Raw genomic sequence first — 18,850 nt, forward strand, 5'->3', positions numbered from 1 at the left:
GCAAATTTTGCCATAAACTTAGGAAGAATTCCTTCATCTTAACGATAAATTTAAACTAAACTCGAATTAACATAAAATTGTTATAGTTTATACCGTTCTTAAACTTATAATTCTTTCAGCAGTAAAACCAGAAGTTTTTGTAATTATTAATAAAACTATGCTCCTATTTTTATGATACTTCATAAAATATACATAATGTATATTACTTTAATTCTTTCTTGAATTGAAAAAGCAAACCGAGATTAAGAATATAACTATGATAAGTATTAATAATTGTACTAAAATTTATATTTATTCGCTTATACGATATACGAGTATGACGCAATAACAGGTATTTATTATAAGTCGAAAATCAGGTAAACGTTAGGGATATTAAGTAAAAAAAGCTAAATAGGTTATAACTATAGCTTTTAATCTAGTTCTACATTGCAGAATTCACATCGTCGCCAATAGATTTTTTACACAGTATAAAAACTAGCAAAAAAAAATTTATTTGATCGCAGTGTTTAAATTACCATCTCCATCTTCACTTTAAGCATCAACTGACTTGGCATTTAAAACGTGTTGACTTTTTTGATTACGAGGAAAAATCCTTGTAACAATACGTAAGTATGTATGAGATTGTATGCCCAGTACCGTACACTGGGCGGCGCGTGGGGCGGACCCTCCCAGATATAAATACTCGTAGACCGCTCTACGCAGCATTCGTAGCATCACCCGTCGACGTAGAACTATCGTAGCAATGGCTTTTGGGTATGTACTTTTACGATTTTTTTTTGTTGATAAAAATTATTGGATTACAATACCTACGTATTACATAAGTTTTATGATGTGTGGAAGTTTGTTGAATTCTCATTTTTTCATACGATTTTTTTTTTTTACTATATTATATTAATATTGTTTTTGACAAAAATAGGTTTTTATTTCAAAAATTGTCTGAATAATTCACTTGGAATTAATTTAATGTACTGCTTGATATTTAAATATTTATCAACAAATATTTCCGCAACCCAAAGTAAGGCTCAACTTTCTTTGAGAGGAAGCGGAACGATTCCTATCTCGTTTAAGCAGAAAAAAGATTATAATTCTTTCATTACTTCCATCGAGCAAATATTTTTAAAAGTTATAAATAACTTTAAACATGTGTTGTAAATACAAATACACTCTATTTCAACATCCATTTTTAGAAATTTATCAAAACTTAGTTTTTAAAATACTCCATAATTTGTGTGACTTTTCCACCGGATTAAAAAAGGAGTGAGTTATTAAATACATTGTATTTTAATCGATAACCTATTCTTACCATTATTTTCAATTGAAAGCGTGTGCCTCCTGTGTTCCTATTTAAATGGATCTAGTTCTGATAAACGAAAGTTAAAGCGGCTTAGCATTTACTTAAAAATAATTATAAAGTCTCATCTCATTTATCCAATTGAAGGGTAGGCGGCAAAAAAGTCCCATCACTCGTGTTTCAGTCCTTGTCCAAGCTTGCGAAGAAAAAACGAAATGGACAGTAAAAATGGCCCATTTGTAAACAAGAAAAAAAATTGTCTTTGTTTAATTTCCGCAGTTCAATCAACGTCGCATCTTGACACTTATACAAGGCAATAAGCGTTATTTATAATTACAATTTATAAAGAAAACATAATTTGATTTTTTCCCGAACCCCCTCTCTTTGTCCCTTTCTTTAACTCATTTATTCCTGTTAATGAATTCGATTGAAATATTGAATTTAAACATGAAATTGTAATGTCCATTACGTTGTGGTTTAGTTATCAGGTTTATAATGTAATAGTAATTATAATGTAATAGTAAAAATAGTAAGCTCTAGTATCTTTATTCTAAGTTATATTTAGTAGTATATTAATAATAAAACAGGTAACTCGGTTGTAACCACTACATCCTATTGAATTTAAAAACAGCAAAGCACAAAAGCTAATTGCAGAAACTCTGGAAAAAATTATAAAAGGATATACAACTAATGCCACTCCGGTTTCCATCAATCGATGTTTGATTCCTGGCAAATTTGTGCAGTGAAGGGATGTTTCTATATTCCAGACTGTTTTTTCTTATCTAAGCTATGTGCTCGTAGATATAGAATAGAATAATATGACATCGTCAAATAAGTCTGGCTATTCACGGTTCAGGTATTTTTCCTCACACATGTTGTCGCTTATTTGGGAAATATGTGACATCATACCAAAACATATTGCGTTCTTCCAACTACAATAGCTGGTCCTTTTATGCGATCAATGTATTGTTTATATTAACATTAATATTATTATGCAGCCATATTTTATTTACTTCTCTTGAAGTTTTCATCTTTTTTGTCCTTAAAGTTATTACACTATAAGTAAATTTTGTGCAATTAATAAAGCAATTTCTTAAGACAGGAATATTTTCATACAACAAGAAACTAAGCACGTACTTAAACTCTCTCTCCTTAGACGTCTATTGTTACAGGAAAATAAGATATTCATTGTGTACAATGTCCACTTTTCAAACTTATTTTCTATAAAATTAAAAAATATATAGTTGAAATAGAAAATGAGAAGTCAAAGCATATTCAGTTCGTCATTATAAGGAAATTTTTGGTGACATTTCTAAAATCGTTTTTGTTTTTTATTACGCGTACATCTTGTGAAATTTGGATATAAACCTTAATTTCATAGCCATCTCGTTTCGAATTGTGCCCGTTACAAATAGCAGAAACAATTTTAAAGGCAAGATTTGGAATGCGAAGAATGCAAGCGTTGTCCATTTATCCAAAGACCAGGAGTATAAATTAAATCTGGCTCTCAACAGGTGATTTTCTAAATGTCTCGAGAAAATGCGGATTTCAATCTAAAGGGGCATTTAATAAGACGACGTGGAAGAGAGAAATGTTAAGGCAAATTAATGTATTTAAACATAATCATGTATAAGCTACTAGCTGTTCGCCCTGGCTTCACCCGTGATTCATATATATTTTATATTACTCAGTGAAGTCGCAGCTTCCTAATGGTGAAAGAATTTTTGAAACCGTTCCAGAGGCTTTTATGTTACGTGTTACAAACATACAAAATAACAAAAATGGAAGATTTCTCTTTATAATATTCGTACAGATAAACTACAAACAATATTGGATGGATTAGAATAAAGATATACGTAAATGAGACTTGCAGCATGGTTAGCAATATAATAACGTAATTAAGTACATTTTATGATCTTGACTACCTTATTGTAAGAATCGAAGCCATGATAGCATATCCGCGAAATATACGTCCAAAACCAGTTTCTGTTCAGATTTTAGATAAATTATATTATGAACCATCCAGTCCTTTTAATATCTCGAACAGCTGTAAATTCGTCTGTCAAACTTGCGGAATTCCTTGCCGAATTCTCTTAAAGTTTTTCAAATTACTTGTAATCAGCGTAGATTTTAATTTATGTCTTATACATTTAATCCTTCCTATTTCGCTTAATATCAGATTCGTAAAATGATTTCTCCTCATTGATTCACAAATACCTATAATTCTATAAGTTTTAAAAAGATATGTAGTATTTGCGTTTGATGTGAAATAAAATAAATTATCGACTTTTTCATACGAAGGGTAGGTATTTGCGAATCTTCAAAAAGTGTTTTTCTTTCATCAACAACGGGTTTATTTTGCGTTATTTCTTACCATTGTTTAAACGTTACACTCGTTTAATTTTTGGACAATTTGCCTTGCATCTATACGATATTGTAACATTTCCGCTATTCTAAATATATACTTATATAGTTTCTTTTACAACAAACGATTCCTTGAAACCAATACACTTATTTGCATTAGAAAATGTTGATTCCGGAATTTCATAAAATGGTTCCTTGTATAAAAGTTTAAATTCAAGTGCTTGTTTAATAACGAAAGAATTTTCGAAAGGTCTACAATTGACCTTACGCCTCTCAAAATGTTCATGGGCGGTGGTAGCGCTTACCATCAGGCGACCCACCAGCTCCATTGCCTACAATGACATAAAGAAAAAAATAACAATATGGTATCACATGGTAAAAGAATAAAATGGACAAAAAATAGTAACTTGACATATTAGTAACAGCAAAAAAGAGGAAACTGAATAAAAAAATAATCTTTGAAGCGAGTTGTATATTGTAAAATGTGAGCTTAATCGAAACTGATTTAGAGTTTTTGAGGTGTACACAAACTAACAACATGTTTTTATACATGTTGGTATTTATATGTGAAATCAAATCTAATCTTGGTAACTTGTAATTTAAAATTAAACCGATGTAATGAAAGTGACCCCAGGTATAGAAATGAAGCAAACACGGTGATTTATTACTTTTTAATATTTACGTTGCTCGAGTTTTCCCACCGGACAGAAGTCATATATGATTTCTTTCACCAATGAGATTGCATTGCAAACTTACTATGTACCTCTATTTTCATTTCAAAAGAACATAGATTTCAAATTAAATGTATTTTTGGATTTGTACTAACAGCTTAGCGTGAATAGTTTTAAAATCACACTATTATTATAAACGTGAAAGTTTGTTTGGAAGTTTGGCCGTCAATCACGCTGAAACTACTGAACGGATTTTGATTAAATTTGGTATACAGACAGGGCATGAGCTAACTTGGGTGGTATGATACTTTTTATCCCGATTAAATGCTTCCTTGGGATAAAACAGAATCGTGATGTCCGGGCGGAGACGAGACGAGCGTCTAGCTTAAAATTTGCCAAGTAAAAAAAAATAATAAAAAGCATACGAAATAAGATAATTTGCAACAATTAGTTTGCGGCGTCTAAACTTATAAAAACTACTCGTGCTTAACATGATTTAAAAATACATTGAGGAAATTTAACAATATCTCTCATAAAAATAATCTTATTAGGTTTACGGTTTCACAGTTTCAAATAACGGCGAAAATGGCAATTCTCATGTTACAGTAACCTTTTGTAGATCAAGAAAATAATGCTTTGATCATACGAATTGATAATAGTCTTTTGTTAAAAGCGACGTGTTTTAGAGCACGTAGCGACGTTGTATTACATAACACTCTTGTTTAATTTTAGATTAACAAGATGTTATTGTAAACGTTTTTAACAGGGTAAATAAATATATACGCAGTGTATAGTATACATAAGTTTGTCTAAAAATACGAAAAATAATTTGTAAACATTAGTAGTATAGACCTTCATTGCGAATTCGCCTTTCGGTTGGCGTTCGCCAAATTATCAGTGTAATTTATGAGACAATTAACATATTTATTTGGCAACACTTAGTCACAGAACCGCAATTAGTAAAACTGAACGAATTCGTGTTGTCGCATAATTGCCATGACTATCCATCATGGCGGCGCTAGCTGTCAACTGTCACTTTTGGCGCGTTTCTCTAATCAGATTTTTGGACTCTTTGATGCAAACGAGACTGGACTAGTTAATTATGCCCGACCAGAATAATGAGATATTAAGCGTTCTACGTTGTTGCTTTGAGCCACATTTGCAATGTTGATCTGCTCGTATATACCCACTCGTAATACTAAATGTCAATTTACTTGAGCAAACAATAACACAAAAAGAATAGGAAAAAGAAGAAGGAAGCATGTTTCGGTTGCTACTGCTGCCGCTGAGATTTAGTGTGAAATGACTGATTAACCCCAAACAGGGAACATTTTTTGGTTACCGTGGATTAAATTTAGCAGGTTACAAGATATAATGAAATACTACAGCCAAGTACACGGGCAAACAAAGTAACAATATGCAAATTACACAAAATATCAGGCACAAGTCATTAACGTGTATGGTGAAACTTTTTTGACATGCAAATTTAGCTCATATAAAAATAAGTACAGATAACCGAAAACTCGACAGAAGCAAAACATGTGTACTCAAAGATTGGCTATTTGCATTTAAAAGGCCGCGTTAGAGAAAGTAATTTAAAAATAAGGAAATCGTTCTAATTACGACCTAAGGAGAGAAATTAGAGAGGAAAGTACCGAAAGGTTTTTAAGGACGTAATGGTTACGTATACCTTTGCTTAATACCAAAGAATGGTCTCGCTACTGTGTCAATATTGAAATGGGACAGTCGAGCGAAAAACCATTTGTATCTATTTTTCTAAATGTTTACAATCATTGCTGCATAAATAGTCTGTTTAATTATATATTAATCGTATTAAGTAAAAAAGATTTAAACCACACCTAAACCCAAGACTATAAGAACTCTGTTTCGTGGTTGTTGTAATATAATCTTTATTTCTTTCTTTAAAATATTGAGCATCTTTCTTTTACTTTTTTTTAGACTGTAACAAAAATGATAAATGATTGAGGCTGTCGGAGGTAGAAAAGGGTATTGTATCTTTTTGTGATAAGAATATTAAATAAATTAGAACAAAGTAATTAACACGTTATTTAAAATGACTTTAATTGATTAAGGACGTAGAAAAACAGAGATTAAAAAAAAAACATTTTTATGTAGCGTTGTTTTAATAAGAAGAGTTATTCCCCTATAGGAATCATTTCACTTCAGCAATCTTTTAAATGAAATACTATATTATCTTATAGTAAATGCTAAATCACATAAATATAACAATTTAGATTTTTTCATTATTTATAAATGCTTAAATACGATAAAGGGACGATAAAGTGAATTTTCACCAGATGAGAGTTATATAATTTTAACATAAAACTTTCGGGTGGGATGTCCCATGTCCCCTTATAATGTATAGGGTAGATGCGATTCATATCTGTTCTACTGGTCGATTTTACGAGCAAGGAGCGATCAGGTGTGGTTTTCACGAGTGTCGATGAGGGTATTGGGGCTTCACTTTTCGCATGCCTGCTTTAAAGGGGTAAGGGATAAGGAAAGGATTGACCACTGGAATGAAGAATTGGACTGGGAAGGGTGACAAAAAGAAAATGTTCCTTCGGGTCCACTACTCACCATACGAAACACAGTAGCATGCTAATTTTTCACGAGGGTTTTTCGTGAGTGTGCGGTACTATCCCAGTGCTAGCTGGTCCAATTCGTACCGAAGCGTGCTCGAGTTCTATTTAATGTCAGATTTTATTTACAAATAAAATAACTGTCTCTTTTATGGTTTTGAATAACGAATTATTGTATATTTTCTATACGTAAAATATTAATGCTACCAATTCGCCTGGTCCCTTGGGCCTCACTATGCTTAAGCCAATGTCTCTTCAAGTAGCAGCTGTAGCTACTTACAATTACGGAATGTGCGTCTTATATCTTTAAAGGCAACTTCTAAATAAATACTCAGTTATATTAAGAATTAAACAAAGTTAAAAGCGCATGGATCCGATGTCCTATTAATAGTTGGTGATTAATTGTTTTATTTTATCTGTCCGCTGCGTCATCCGTCTAATTGGCGAGTTAAATCATTCTTTTTTTCTAATTTAAAAATACATTGCCATTTCCTAGCTATTTGTTGTTCTTTTTTGGTAGTTAGTGTGTTTCATATTGGTTTCTATAACATATAATATATTTCTTTGTGATGAAGTAAATTAAAATAAACTTATCCTGGACTTATCCATTATAGATAATTTTATTCTAGTATATATCTTCAGAACCTCCACAAAATCGTGATGCCATATCTAAAATCCATTGTTATTATTATTTATAATTTATTACGTACGATCTTATTCCAGATCTCATAATTCTTAATCTAAAAGTATAATACTTAGACTACAAACGTCCTCACTACACAAATAGTGCGGGTATGAATGCATTAACTTTATGTACAAATTATTACCAAGTATTAACTCTGAGCTATAAAAAATAATGGAGTGACGTCACAAATGCTTGCTTATTCAATAAATATTTCCTAATTACGCTTGTTAGTACGGCTACGTTATAATTTGATCTTGTCGTAAAAGCTAATAATCATAACCACCCCTTTGTAGGAGAAAATTATTATGAAAAAGGAAAAAGACCTTTCAGCTATTTTGTTTAAAGTATGTTTTTAAATGAATGGAGTTGGATGAAAAGAAGTCTAAATTGAAATGTTATAATTATAAATGTTTGAATTTTGTCGGTTTTATGGAATAGACACGGTTTTTAAATCCAGTGTTTTATAGCTAGGTATTTATAATATATATCTATATTAACACAACAAAATAATATTTTTGCTAAAAACGAGTTTATTATTTATGAATCAAAATCACCTGCTTTCCAAAGTTCTTCCAAATCCCTAAATTTGTATCGGGTATAAAAATTAAATCCAGACATCTCTTTTGACTCAGGCATTGTTTTTCTAAATGTATATTTCTAGGGATAAACAAAGCACAATGTTATAGGGTATATTGAAGAACTGTTTAAATCGACATGGAATAACACTGATCAATGATGGAATGTATTGCATATCCAGTTACCAGACTCAATTCATGGAAATCGATTAAGATGCAGTTATAGTGTAGGTACCTACTTAAACTATAAAACTAAAGTAATAAAATACAGCATAATCAGTTTATAGGATTTAAGAAACGATTCGTACAATGTATTTTAGAGAAATATTTGTATTAAAGAACTAGCAGTTCGCCCTGGCTTCACCTGAGGTACGTATTTTCTCTACATAAGTACCCTCCTGTGTGTCAACATTAGCCGAATTGGTCGAGCCGTTCTTGAGTTATACGCTTGGCGATTAGTTTTTATATTGAAGATTATTGAGAATTATTACTTTTTGAACTTTTGAGTGTTGGCTAAGGCTTTTATAATCCATTACACGCCACCATAGTAATTTTAAACCGATTCATGGAAACCACTAAATTCATAGAAATCCTTTCTTTTACGCAATTTTAAACCGATTTTTATCTTGTCTCTGCAAATATTTTTCAATTTTTTTTTCTCAGCAATGTTTCTAAATACTAGATCACGCGTTCAAAAGACTGCATCTTTATTAAATGCAGCGGATAGAATTATTAAGGTCGGCCAGTTGGCACTTAGTATCGTACTACAAATACATTGATGCAAACTATCCCTTTGTACGAAGTCTGACACTCAATTAATCTAATTTGCTAGGTTTCTAGACGTCACGTGGCTTAGCTTGTTATTTTGAATAGAATTTCAGTAGGACATCTAAATAAAAAAAGGGAAGGTAGATAAAATTGTAATGGAATCCCGCCTCAAGCCTCTGTAACATCTTGTGTTTTTTGAAGATAATAAACTAAAGAACCACAGCAGAAAAATTGGTTACCCATCCATGAATGACCGTGCCAATTGTTGCTTAACACCAATGTTTTATAACTTGTTGAGGGGCGACAGAAACAGAATTTCATGTGTATCACAGTTCATCAGACTGCCTGGTGACAAACGGAAAGAAAGGCAGACAGGGAATGTGCGTCTTTAGGTACGATAACCTAAAAATGCGCTTCCTAATATATTTTAAAGATAATAATATATATTAAGGATAACAGAATAACATTTAAAATGTCTAATCTCTTTATTTTCAATTGGATTTTATGGTTTTTACTTAATTGTGACTATTTTCACGTTTGGTTTCTTATATCAACACATCCAGTAGAGATTTAAGGAGATATTATTAAAAGAAAACCACGTAAACACAATAAATTTTGTTCTGTTTGCGAGCGAGTCTCGTAGGATATATCTACAGTATATCTTCATTTCCTTCTACTATATATGTTGTACACTCTTATTGTAATCTATTGACATATTATATATTTACAATAGATAACTTAGGTTTATAGTTTATATTTAGTTATTTTTTATATGCACTAGATGTTTTATCGTTTATGATTACGATTGGCGCCATAGGACATAATAAAAAAGAGGTTGAAACGGAATAAGTTTCTGTTTTTTATTAGGACTCGTGTGTCACTTTTCATCCAAAATTTAACTCCCCTACACTCGGCACTCGCGACCAAATCGCAAAGCGCACTACAATGCGCGATCGCTCGCTAACAACAAGATGTTGAGCATGCATTCATTGCAAGCAATGTATCATGTTTAATCTGTTTGGCATTGTTTCGTTTTTGTCAATATTATTTTTGTCAATATTAATTATAGTTTAACTAGCTGTGCCCCGCCGATTCACCCGCGTGAGTCCGTATCCCGTTGGAATATTGGGATAAAAAGTTGCCTATATGTTATTCCAGTTGTCCAGTTGTCTACGTACCAAATTTCATTGCAATCGGTACAGTAGTGTTTGCGTGAAAGAGCAACAAACACACACACACCCTTACAAAATTTCGCATTCATAATATTAGTAGGATTGTCTATTTCATTCATACTACATTGCGTATTTTTATATTTTCAAATATGATAATCCATATTATAATAAATATAATTATTTATGGGTAGATATTCAATTATAATGCCCATGATCATTGATATAAAAAACCTTATCAAAATGAAACGATAGCTTTTAAAGCTGCTAAAAGTAAGCTGTTCTTAATGTTATAATATTCGAGTAAAACAATAAACAAGCATAATAGAATTAAAATTTACATGTGATAGCTGCTTATATCAATCTCAAATTATAAAATCACAAGAGGTATTTGATTAACAAAGAATGCATCCTGAATAGACTCACTGACCCAGTATTGCGTATCAAAGATTATCTTTAATAAAATCTACCGTCTGTCTGTTTACTTTGCTTTACTAGACCTTTGTTGAAATTATATTGGATCTAGGGCATAGAACCTAAAATATGTATTTTTTACAAAAAATAGCAGAAGGAATGTAGACAATAAATTATATACTTTTTATAAGAGCGATTTAAATCCAAAAAAAAAACTATTTAAATCACAATATTATATTGTTGTTTTCTTAATGTAGCTTTTTTAAAATTCAAATTCAAATAATAAGCATCTTTTGTCTCCGTTATCTTTTTAAAATATAGTTTTATAATTATATATCAGCATACGAATTAAAATCTTTGAAATACTTATGATTTTATATAGTAAACTTATAGATACTGAGTAATGTTTATTAAACTTTGATAATTGATTAATAAAAAAACAAATGTGAAACGATTTCTGATTTTCGACCACTTATCATATTAATCATTGAAGTGGACTGCATTTAAAATTTACCTACCTATGTTTAAACTATATCCATGAAGGAATTAAATACCCATTTTATAGAAACGCTTCCTTTCCTAAATATCATCGTCAAAGGATATAAATTCTTATTACTTTCCACATAAAAGCAAAATTTGCAATGCAAAATTTCCAATTGCATCTCATTCAACAGGCGAGCTTTTGACTTAGAGCCTGAAAGCGTTGATTAAAATAAACCTTCATCACATAATGATAGAGTTGAAATTAATTCTAGTTAATAGTTCTAAAGCAATTGTCTTCGGAGAATTTATTTCAAGAACATAAGGTTGAAAATAAGTTAAAACATATTCGATTAATGGCAGAGACTGCAAGAATAGTGATGTTCTTATTGTGCAGTTGCAGATCATTTACGTGAGTATGTGCACGTACGCAACAGTTAGGGATGTACCAAAGCACATCCTTATTATATGATAATACGTTTTAGGAATTTTGACTAGCTGGAAATTCCTGCTTAAAATTTGAGTTCGCTCGAATGGCTCGGGATTAATTCAAACTTGCGTAAAGTTGCATCACTTACTCTCTCTCGCTTTATGTTAAACACTGAGACAAACACATTTTCACATTCATGAATTCGGCATAATATACTTAACAAATGTATGGCACTTATGCAACCTATAATAAGTTTGTTTTTTTTTCTACAAAACAAAAGTTTTCTAATGCATTTACACAAAAAAAAAACTTCATTCATATTCTCAAAACAACTCGACCTTTGCATTCATTATCCTTTAATGATGTACTTATGTTGTTTTTCCACGAGTAATTCTATGCAGTGATGTGCTATCTATCGATTTTCGATTCATTTGGATAACAAAGTGCATCCCTAAAATGCGGGCAAGTTTAAGATAAATGAATGCGGGTCCCTGTTCATCTTCCAGTGTCCTTTTGGTGCGCGTGAGCTTCACTCGACTCTTAATGTAATATTTTGTCGATAAATATTTAATAATTCGTACAGCACTATTATAATCCAACAAAAACTGGCTTGCATTGGTGAATGATGATAGTGAAATGTGAACTTTTATTTTTATATTTTAATGCTGTTTTTATCAAGAAGGAATTCTATATTAATGTCTCTTATTAGGTAAGGTTTTACTGTAAATTATTATTTAAAAATTCTATACCCAATTAGTTTTAATTGAGTTTGATGTAAGTTTCTTATTTTTTTAAACGAAAAATATTTTTTGATGATTATATTGTAATTTAAAAATACATATGTGCATGATTAGTAAGTAAGCGTATTTTAAGAAAGTGCGATGTTTTTTACGGCAATATTTATTAAATAACTTAGGCAGTTACACGCTTACTCGTTCAAAGGGCAGTAATAAAGAACTGCGGGGCAATTAATGATAAATTTTACGACAAATGACAATTATTCAATAAGTTATTGTTATTATTATTTGTGTCATTATCGATATGAATATATTTTATTGCATTATAAAGTTCTATTTATGAACATTTATGTTATAATTGATCCATATACAATATAAATACACGAATATGTTATTTTACTTACATACTTAGTATAGCAAGCTAAATAGTATTTGTTTGTCGTTGAATTCAATAAATTAAATGAATTGTTGTTTGGAAATTTCACAAAACTAATAATAGTTCACATTTACCGGAGAAGGTAGTAAAAGATAGGGAAATTTAGATTTAATATGGAATATTTAGTCCTTAGTACCTACTACTCAAATGTAAAAATTTTCTTCATAATAATATTTTTCTTTTATTATTATAGTCATATAAACACCAAATAACAATCTTTTTAGAATCTACTCTGTTAATATCATGGATAGTAGGTAACAGATAACAAATGAAAAAATGCTTTTAAAGATGTGCCTAGTATTGGTCATGGTACAAATGCGAAAATCTTTTTCAAGCCAATAAATTAAAAAGGGTTTAGAAAATTCAAATAATATTTGCATTAATTTAAATATTATTTAATTTGTAGATAAGGAAAGATGTCTCGGATATGACGTGTCCACCTTACAAGGGGCTTTCCGTAGTTAGAAGACGTACACAAAAAATAGTAAATATCTCACCTTTCGATCTGAGTCAGCTTTTCATATTGACGTTTATACATTGGTATTTAACCAGTTTGCGTCCGATATTTCATTAGAACTGCCATTTCACACTTTCTTAGAAGAATAACATAAAAAAATATTCGTAGCTTTTTGCGATCTACTTTTCAAATTTGGAATGGTACAGAATGTATTTAGATTATCATTTTGTACCTTATGTTCGTGTTCTTTGAATTCTTTATTGCGTGCATATTTTGGCATTTTTAATATATTCTCTATAATGTTACGGTTTATAATGACATTATCTTATAACATCACAGGAGAGCATAAAGCAGAAAGCTATGGAATCGTATTATGCAAATGAAGGGGTACGTTTAACGATACATTATCCAGCTTTATTAATTTCTCTTTTAATCGTGGTGCTATTAAGCGTCATATCAAATTGAGCGTTATGAGATTGAATATAAGTTAAATTTTCGGTTTTGCAATTTTTGTCGGATTTATGAGTTACGTTGTGATGAAGACGTGCCTTTGAAGGTTTTTATATACTTTTTACTATCGGTAATGATATCAGAGTAAATAATTTTAATTTAATGTAATGATTATGGTATTGCATTATAATATACAATCGTAGATGAGACTAACTAGGCCCCATTTGAAGATACGGTCTGTGCTGAAGTAATACATTTATAATTTGTATAATAAAAATATAATTTCACTTAAGTTATGTTACTAGCAAATCTTATTTCACATTGTAAATAAAGACAGCTATTATGTAAGTTTAAAATTACTTTTTAATTTATAATTCATTAGTTAGATTACGAAAAAATCATAAAAATTTTAAGAAAAAACAATTCAAATATATCATTTCTGCAACGGCAAGTTGGAATACCCGAAATTATGCAATTAGGCTCCGCTCTCAGGCTGGTTGCCGAGGAATGTTAACAAAAAATACCAGTTTGGAGGCTTTCGTTCCATTGCCGAGGTTGTTTGAATCAGAAGCTTGACAAATTGTCGCTGTTAACAGCTCATCGGTCAATCCGAATTTAATGATCATTCCAGTTCGATTTGGCTTCGAAAAATTTATATTTTGACGTAATAGGAAAAAGTGTTAATGGGTTTTGAGATTACTTCTACTTATGTCAGACTTTGGTGTTGTTGTGTGCACAGACTTACAATGCATTATTATAGATAGGTTAGGTACCATTATGCGAATAACTATCTACCGCAGGTGTTCTATATTACCGTCTTTTATAATCTGTATATTCAAAATTTGTATAATAATTTTTTTACTAACTTAGTAATTTTTTTACATAATCCTATAAGGATTATGTAAAAAAAATTGTTTATTGCTTTTTTGTAATCTGTCGTCATATTTGTAATCTGTGACACATGTGACTCTCATGTGTCAGAAATATTTTTTGTTATTATTTTTTCGGTATATAATATTTTTATCACGCATGCTACAAAATTATTTTAATATCGGAGGCCGTATTTCAGAATATCTACCGCAATATATTTTTGAACACAATTTAGCTTTATACAAAAAGGGGCTAGGATTAAATAAGTCTATAAACGGATTATAAATAACTGACAAAAGCCTCTTTTTACGCCCAAAATTGGAGTTGAACAAGTTTTTAACGATATTAAAAACTTTTATTATTGTTTAAATCCCGCGCAATATAGCTGTTATTTCTGTTTACAAGCAGATTGAGTGTAATCTGTGGGATTTTGGATGCTTAAGCTGCACGCAAACTTAATAAGTGGACGAAAATTATTGAAAGCTTTGTCCGGCGAGCTTCAATGGGATTAAGTTTACGAATTTTTGCAGCGCTTACGGGAATCGTATTCGTCTTATGGGATATACTATATATTCGTCTTCTAACTAGCGGTCTGCTGAGTCTTAGCTCTGCCTGAAACGATAAGGGATGATTTGAGTTAATCTAAGCTTTCTTTTTTCTAAATTTTATTTTTATTTTAAGATATCAACATTCAAACTTGCGAAATTTATAGTACTTATGCGTATCAAGTCGATTCGTCTCAGCATTTATTTACGTACCTACAAGTTATCTTGAAACTAACGCTTTAAGTTTCTTAACTTCTTTTACTTTTGAAGTTTGAATTGACTATATCTATTGCATTAGGCCTTTTTATTTTGTACGTGATCACAATAAACAACGTCTGTTTAGGCTGAAAGTAACTTTCTTTAAGTTAGTAGATAAGTGTCTATTTTTTATTATTTATTCGAATTAAATAAAAATATTCAACGTTATTTCTTATATTAAGTTTTCAAATTGACATTATTCCCGCCAATATATTCTGTATAAAGTTTAGATACAGTAAATAGGTTTGTATATTTAAGAATGAGACTTCCGCAGAGCGTTCCCCCGCCGTCCCGAATAGGGTTCTAAAAATTCTGTGACTTTCATTTGCCTAAATATTTATTTGATATCGCAGTATATGCGACAGTAGAAAGCAATAAGTTTCGTATAACACTTATTCCTTGGCATCCCAATATTGGTCACGTTTTCGTTGGACCAAATTCTTTCGGTATTTTATATTGGAACTAACACGATATTATTTCGCGGGTAAACAGTAGGCATTTCATGATTTTTATTCTCTTTAAAAAATATAGAAGGTAATATCTGAAGTTATACAATGTTTTGGTGGTGATCCTTACAAAATTTCTAAGGAATAATGAATGATGAATGATGGAAATGATGATAAATTTAGCGACTGAAATACATAAAGCTGTCTTACGGTCATTTATTGAGGTTATTTTGTATTGACTTCCTCATTTCGTTTTTTTTTTTCACGTAATTTATGCTTTGTGTAAAATAACGTGATTAGGAGGAAAACTTTACTCGTTATGTCATCATCAAGGATCAAAGCGAAATTTGATTAATTTCCGATTAAAAATTGATTAAGCTTGAGAGTCCTATAAAGTATAAACAGCTGAGAAAAAAACGTTTATAGAATGAAATAATGCACAAACATTAATTAATATTCCGATAAAGAATTAAATAGGATTCGAAATTTGTAAAAGCAAATAAAATGAGGTTACAAGCCGACACCAGTAACAAGCAAGTATAAAACAAAATATTGGATACAAGATATAAAATGTTATTTACAAGGGTCCTTCGTACGAAGCATTTGAAGCTAGAAAGTGATATTGTTCATGAAGTCGCTTCCTCTTGTTATAGGTCGTAACGTGAGATCTAAAGGCAAATTGCGAAAAGATCACTGAGGATTTGGTTTCTGTTTGAAATTCTGTAGGTATTTGTATGCAACGGGCTTAGATAATTCTATTGTTGTACCTATAATGTTTTTTTTAACAAAACCACAGATTATTATACTAATTATACTAAACTAGATTTAAACGAAACACAGAATAAGTGATTAAAACACGATTTACTCTTTACGAAGAGGGTTATGTCAACTGTATTTTTTTGGGTTTTCGATCGATATTACTCCGTGACCCTTAATATTTAGACCCTTAATGTGGCATACTAAAAACGAAGAAACAAAGCGCTTATCTCAGTAACTACTAGACTGATTTCAAAAATTTTTTCACCTTGGGATGCATACGCTATCGCCACATAGGCCATATAAATATATATATATATATAGGTATCACATAAGGCCTAGAAAATAATTATCCCGAGTTATACCATAGTATAACATACCCATTTAACTTTTCCTGGCATGCTTCGCTACATTCCCCCTTTGTAAGAAACTTTATGCGTAACTCTTTGAAGAGTTATCGAATTGCAGATACTTACCTACGCAAATATTAAATGTAAATTATTTATATGAAACAAGCATCTGTTGCAAGCGTAATTATAAATTTAGAATGTGTAAAATGACCATATGCCTTCTTATTTGAATTTATAGCAAGTTGAGTTTTTGGAACTTTCGATGCAGGTTTATATCACAATATTATGATGTGTTCATGCATAACTCACACATTAATTAAATAAATGTCTACAATTATTTATAGGTAATGATATTTGTACATAGTCAATCGAATTATATATAATGAAATCGTTATCTGTATACCGATCCTCAGAAGTATCCATGTACGTGTCGAGCTATGAAACACAAACACATACACTCAAAATTATATTATGTGTACACGTGTACAGAATCGCCGAAGTATCCCGCTTCGCGGTGTGGGTGTGCGTGTTGGCGTGGTGCGCGGGCGCGAGCGGCGCGCCGGCGCAGCTGTGCGCGGCGGCGGCGGAGGACGACCCCCGCGCCGCGCGCTTCTGCCAGGCGCTCAACACCTTCCTGGAGCTGTACGCGGAGGCCGCGGGCGAACAGGTGCCCGAGTATCAAGGTAAGCCTTTCCTTTTTAACGCGTGCTTTTGCTGTTAGTGCGGGAGTTAGATTAAATAACATCGAGGAGTTACAAGGAACTGTTTCTCCTTTAGTTATGGCTTTTAATTTCTCTTGAATGCCTGATTATGATGTTAGATAGCTGTAGTGTTTATGATGCTCGCTAAGTGTTTGAATATCAGGGTGATACATCCAAATTTTATGGATACATGTTTTTGAAATATTTGAGGTCAAATATTACACAAAGTGTAATACAGAAAAAAAAATCAAATAAATGTAGCATTTCGAATGTTGATTATCAAATCGATTTCCCCTCAACCTACTCATACATAAACTCCAAACAATGACCTCCACTAATTATCTAATTTTACAAAAAGTTTTTACATGTCACTGTATTTCCAGCCCTGGTCCGCGACTACCCACAACTGCTCGACTCCGGCATGAAGCGGCAGGACGTCGTGCACTCGTTCCTCCGCTTCGGCCGCAGACGCTGACAAGTCACGCACCCGCTGCGAGCCCGCACATAAACCATAAACAACCGAAACGCAGCGATACGGCACGATCATAACATATAACCCGATTTATTTATTTGTCCAAAACATTATGTAAGGTAGTTGTCGATTATCCGATCCCCACGTCATTCGCAATGTAAACGTCGAACAGAGCGGACGTCTCTCTCCTTGTAGAATAAATAAATGTACTTATTGTTTCAAGTATTATTATAGTTGTAAGTGTATTGTTGTCGCGATTCGTTTGATATGCAATATATTCAATATAGTGATGTTTTAAATAAATACATATTTGTGAAGCTCTGAGATTTTTTTTTAATCCTGCGCTATGTGTAAATCCCCAAATATTTTTTTCACTTATAAATACAATACCAACCAACCAAAAAACCATACAACAAAAATGACCAACTTGTGTGATTATTATAATTAAAGTATGTCAATTGTTCTTTTGTAGACAATATTCGATAAGAATCATATAAAAAAAGCAAAATTAATTGAATTGATCAATTATATTTTTGTTCATCATCAGCCCATATATGTTCCCACTGCTGGGACACAGGCCTCCTATGAGGGTTCAGGCCATAATCCACCACGCTGGCCAAGTGCGGGTTGGCAGATGTCACATGTCGTAGAACTTTTGATTCTCGGACATGCCGGTTTCCTCACGATGTTTTCCTTCACCGTTTTAAGCAGTGGTGATGTTATCTACATGCGCAGATAAATTGAAAATCAATTTATTTCTTGCACGCTCGCCCGGTCTCGAACCCCGACTTATCGATTTTGAAGTCCGAGGTTCTCACCACTGAGCCACCACTACTTTTTAGATAAATAAATATTTTTGTTGTGGGAAATTAATTCTATTGCTGGAACATACAATCGACTTATTCTTCATTAATCTTGTGTT

General features: G+C 31.7%; 1 protein-coding gene across 2 annotated transcripts; it reads left to right on the forward strand.

Annotated features, from left to right (window-relative positions):
* The first annotated feature begins 705 nt into the window (after window positions 1–705).
* On the forward strand, window positions 706–18,245 carry LOC119828976 (myosuppressin-like). 2 transcript variants are annotated; one of them, XM_038351317.1, is made up of 3 exons: window positions 706–753; window positions 17,245–17,438; window positions 17,840–18,245. In XM_038351317.1, exons 1-3 carry the CDS (start codon window positions 743–745, stop codon window positions 17,929–17,931), a joined length of 297 nt encoding a protein of 98 aa, XP_038207245.1. In that variant the 5' UTR covers window positions 706–742; the 3' UTR covers window positions 17,932–18,245. The 2 variants fall into 2 exon arrangements, with proteins under 2 accessions (XP_038207245.1, XP_038207244.1); XM_038351316.1 differs by lacking the exon at window positions 706–753 and adding an exon at window positions 11,953–12,159.
* Window positions 18,246–18,850: the final 605 nt, after the last annotated feature.

The sequence above is a fragment of the Zerene cesonia genome, chromosome 9 (assembly GCF_012273895.1).
Source record: "Zerene cesonia ecotype Mississippi chromosome 9, Zerene_cesonia_1.1, whole genome shotgun sequence".
NCBI classification, from domain to species: Eukaryota; Metazoa; Arthropoda; class Insecta; order Lepidoptera; family Pieridae; genus Zerene; species Zerene cesonia.

What these genes read in the sequence shown, in the direction of transcription:
- LOC119828976 (XM_038351316.1), top strand. Translation starts at nt 12,113, where the DNA reads ATGCTGTTTTTATCAAGAAGGAATTCTATATTAATGTCTCTTATTAG. An exon ending in ATATTAATGTCTCTTATTAG is followed by an intron (nt 12,160 to 17,244) that starts GTAAGGTTTTAC and finishes ACACGTGTACAG; the next exon opens with AATCGCCGAAGTATCCCGCT. An exon ending in ACAGGTGCCCGAGTATCAAG is followed by an intron (nt 17,439 to 17,839) that starts GTAAGCCTTTCC and finishes CTGTATTTCCAG; the next exon opens with CCCTGGTCCGCGACTACCCA.